Below are 2774 nucleotides of genomic sequence, written 5' to 3' on the forward strand. Positions count from 1 at the left end.
TAAATAAATAAAAATAAAATAAAATAAAATAAAATAAAATAAAATAAAATAAAATAAAATAAAATAAATAAAAAAAATAAAATAAAATAAAATAAAATAAAATAAAATAAAATAAAATAAAATAAAATAAAATAAAATAAAATAAAATAAAATAAAATAAAATAAAATAAAATTCACTCGCTGTGCAGTAACTAAATACGAAAGTTTTATGTATTTTTTCGCGATACCGGAAACATATCTCGGTGTCTTTCACTGGCACCACATCCTTGGTCTATACTAAGTCAGTTTTATTACACAATAATTTGTTGTTTATATCGCAGATTGCTGCCTCCAAGTAACTCACTTACAAATATTAATTTATCCACTTAGTTAAACCCGCATATAAAAACTTGAAGCACAGCTTACTTACTATAAGCTGTGTTTGAAGGTTCTTTTGTTAAAACTATCGCGTTTCCCGATCGTGTCGGAGACACAAGACTTACTTTTAATTTTCTCAAGGATTCACGCACACTCTGGATATAATATAATAAAAATAAATAAATTATGAATTTATTTACACTTTGAACTCCCTCGCTATAAGTTCATAATTTTTGCATTGGTTTTTTTTCTAAATCCCCACTTCGTTTTGTCAAAAACCATTCCTGTTGCTCCGTCGTATACCAATATTTATTCACCTCCTTAACTTTTCATTCTTTTTTAATTTGGGAATTGGGTTTTTATAATTTGCGTAAGTGAATCGAAATTTCTTTCAAAGAATTTAAACCAGTGAGTGCGCGCCGTCGTAACGAGTGGTCGATCGCGATTATAAGTGTCAATTAAGAATAGAACTAATTTGTTAATATAAACCAAATCGTGAGGGTGAGTACCACCCATACTTGCCGCCGCAATGCCAACTGCAATCTGTGGTGTTTGTCGGGTGGATCTTAATCGTACAGATAAAGTTATTCTTTGTGCTAGTTGGTGCCAAACTTACTTTCACACGAAGTGCGTTAAAGTCAGTGACGATGAAGTTAAATTTATTAACTCAAAAAAGAACTTTAATTGGTTCTGTGACCCCTGCGCTATCCACGAATCACACAGCCTCAGGAATATCTTGACTAACATCAACAAAGTGACGATGAACTGGGATAGAGTTATGGAAAGTCAGCACGAGAAACTGATGAACCACGAGAAGCTATTAAAGGATACTTTAGACCAGGTAAATACCCAAAATGTCAGCATCAGCAAGGATCTAGCGCAAGTTCTCCAAACTCAATCTGAAGTGAAGCTTACTTATGCGGACAAGTTGAAACAGAAAACCTATGACCCAGTTATCATTGTTAAGCCCAAGGACGCGAACCAACCCTCCAAGCAAACCTTCACCACCCTCAAAGAAAATATCGGATCCAATTACCCGAGAAGTTACCGGAATGAAAACTCTACGTAGAGGAACCATTGTTGTTGAATGTAAAAATAAAGAAGCTGCAGCCAAACTTAAGGAGGAAGCCGAAACGAAACTGGGATCCGACTACATTCTTTCCTTACCAAAACAGAAGATGCCGAAGATTAAAATCGTAGGCCTCAATGACAAGATCGGGAGTACCCAAATGAAGGAAATGATTCTCGCGCAGAATCAATTCCTCGACGAAGCCGCGTACATAAACGTCGTACACATAACGGAAGATAAAAGAAATCCTAACAGGTATTTGGCTTACGCTGAGGTTGACGGTAATAGTTACCGGAAAATTCTAAGTGAACAAAAGCTTAACATAGGATGGGACCGTTGCAGAATTTATGATGCTGTGACAACTAGAAGATGCTACAAATGCAATGGGTTCGGACATAAGGCAACTGACTGTAGCAAAACTACTACCTGCCCCAAATGTGCGGGAGACCATGACCTAGCGAGCTGTAAAGCTTCGGACGCGGAAATCAAATGCAGTAACTGTGCCAACGCCGTTGAGAAACTAAAAATGAAACTGGATGTACAGCACCCGGCCTGGAGTGTTGATTGCCCAGTCTACAAAAAACGACTCGATCAAGAAAGAAGCAGAATTGATTTTTTAGGCCATCCCCAACACTAATCAAGCAAGGAAATAGGTACGGATCAACGCTCTCAATCTATTATCAGAACGTAAGTGGAATGCGAACGAAAGCGCAATCTTTCAAAAATAAATTGGCAATTACAAATTACGACATTATTCTACTGACTGAGACCTGGTTAACGGAAAATTTTCATGACGCTGAGTATTTAAACAATCAATATGCGGTCTTTCGCAATGACCGTAATTACGAAGAAATGAAGTGCACCATGGGAGGCGGAGTTTTAATCGCAGTCAAGACCGATTTGAATGCTGAAAAATTGGAATTTCAAAGTGATCTAAATGAAATATGGGTCAAACTTAAAATTAATAATACTTCATACATTATTGGTGTTGTCTACTTTCAACCGAAATCTGGTATTGATAAGTACGTGAGTTTTACCAAAAGTTTAGAAACAATTGAAAACATGTTGCATTCATCGGAAGTGTTAATAGCAGGCGATTTTAACCTACCACAAATTGTTGACGCCACGTATAATTTCGAAAACGCGAGTGCTAAATGCAAAGTAATTAAAAATATAGCTTCGATGTACAACTTAAAACTCATTAATACGGTTAAACTTAAAAACTGCAATAATAGAACCCTTGACCTAATTTTAACTAACTTAAACGCGGAAATTAAATCTGCTGTCGACTCACTGGATAAAATTAATCCACTTCATCCTGCACTAGAAATAGTCTACAAAGTCCATA

At 35.9% G+C, this 2774-nt stretch overlaps 1 protein-coding gene across 1 annotated transcript; it reads left to right on the forward strand.

The window, feature by feature from the left end:
* Window positions 1–1117: 1117 nt before the first annotated feature.
* LOC116175420 lies at window positions 1118–2063 on the forward strand. The gene is made up of 2 exons (XM_031493530.1): window positions 1118–1284; window positions 1331–2063. The coding sequence occupies exons 1-2, from the start codon at window positions 1118–1120 to the stop codon at window positions 2061–2063; spliced, it is 900 nt and encodes a 299-aa protein (XP_031349390.1).
* Window positions 2064–2774: the final 711 nt, after the last annotated feature.

Source organism: Photinus pyralis, unplaced genomic scaffold (assembly GCF_008802855.1).
Source record: "Photinus pyralis isolate 1611_PpyrPB1 unplaced genomic scaffold, Ppyr1.3 Ppyr1.4_LG7, whole genome shotgun sequence".
Taxonomy (NCBI): Eukaryota; Metazoa; Arthropoda; class Insecta; order Coleoptera; family Lampyridae; genus Photinus; species Photinus pyralis.

Coding starts and splice junctions, on each gene's coding strand:
- LOC116175420 (XM_031493530.1), top strand. CDS start 1,118: ATGAACTGGGATAGAGTTATGGAAAGTCAGCACGAGAAACTGATGAAC. Junction 1,285..1,330: donor AAGCTTACTTATGCGGACAA/GTTGAAACAGAA, acceptor GTTAAGCCCAAG/GACGCGAACCAACCCTCCAA.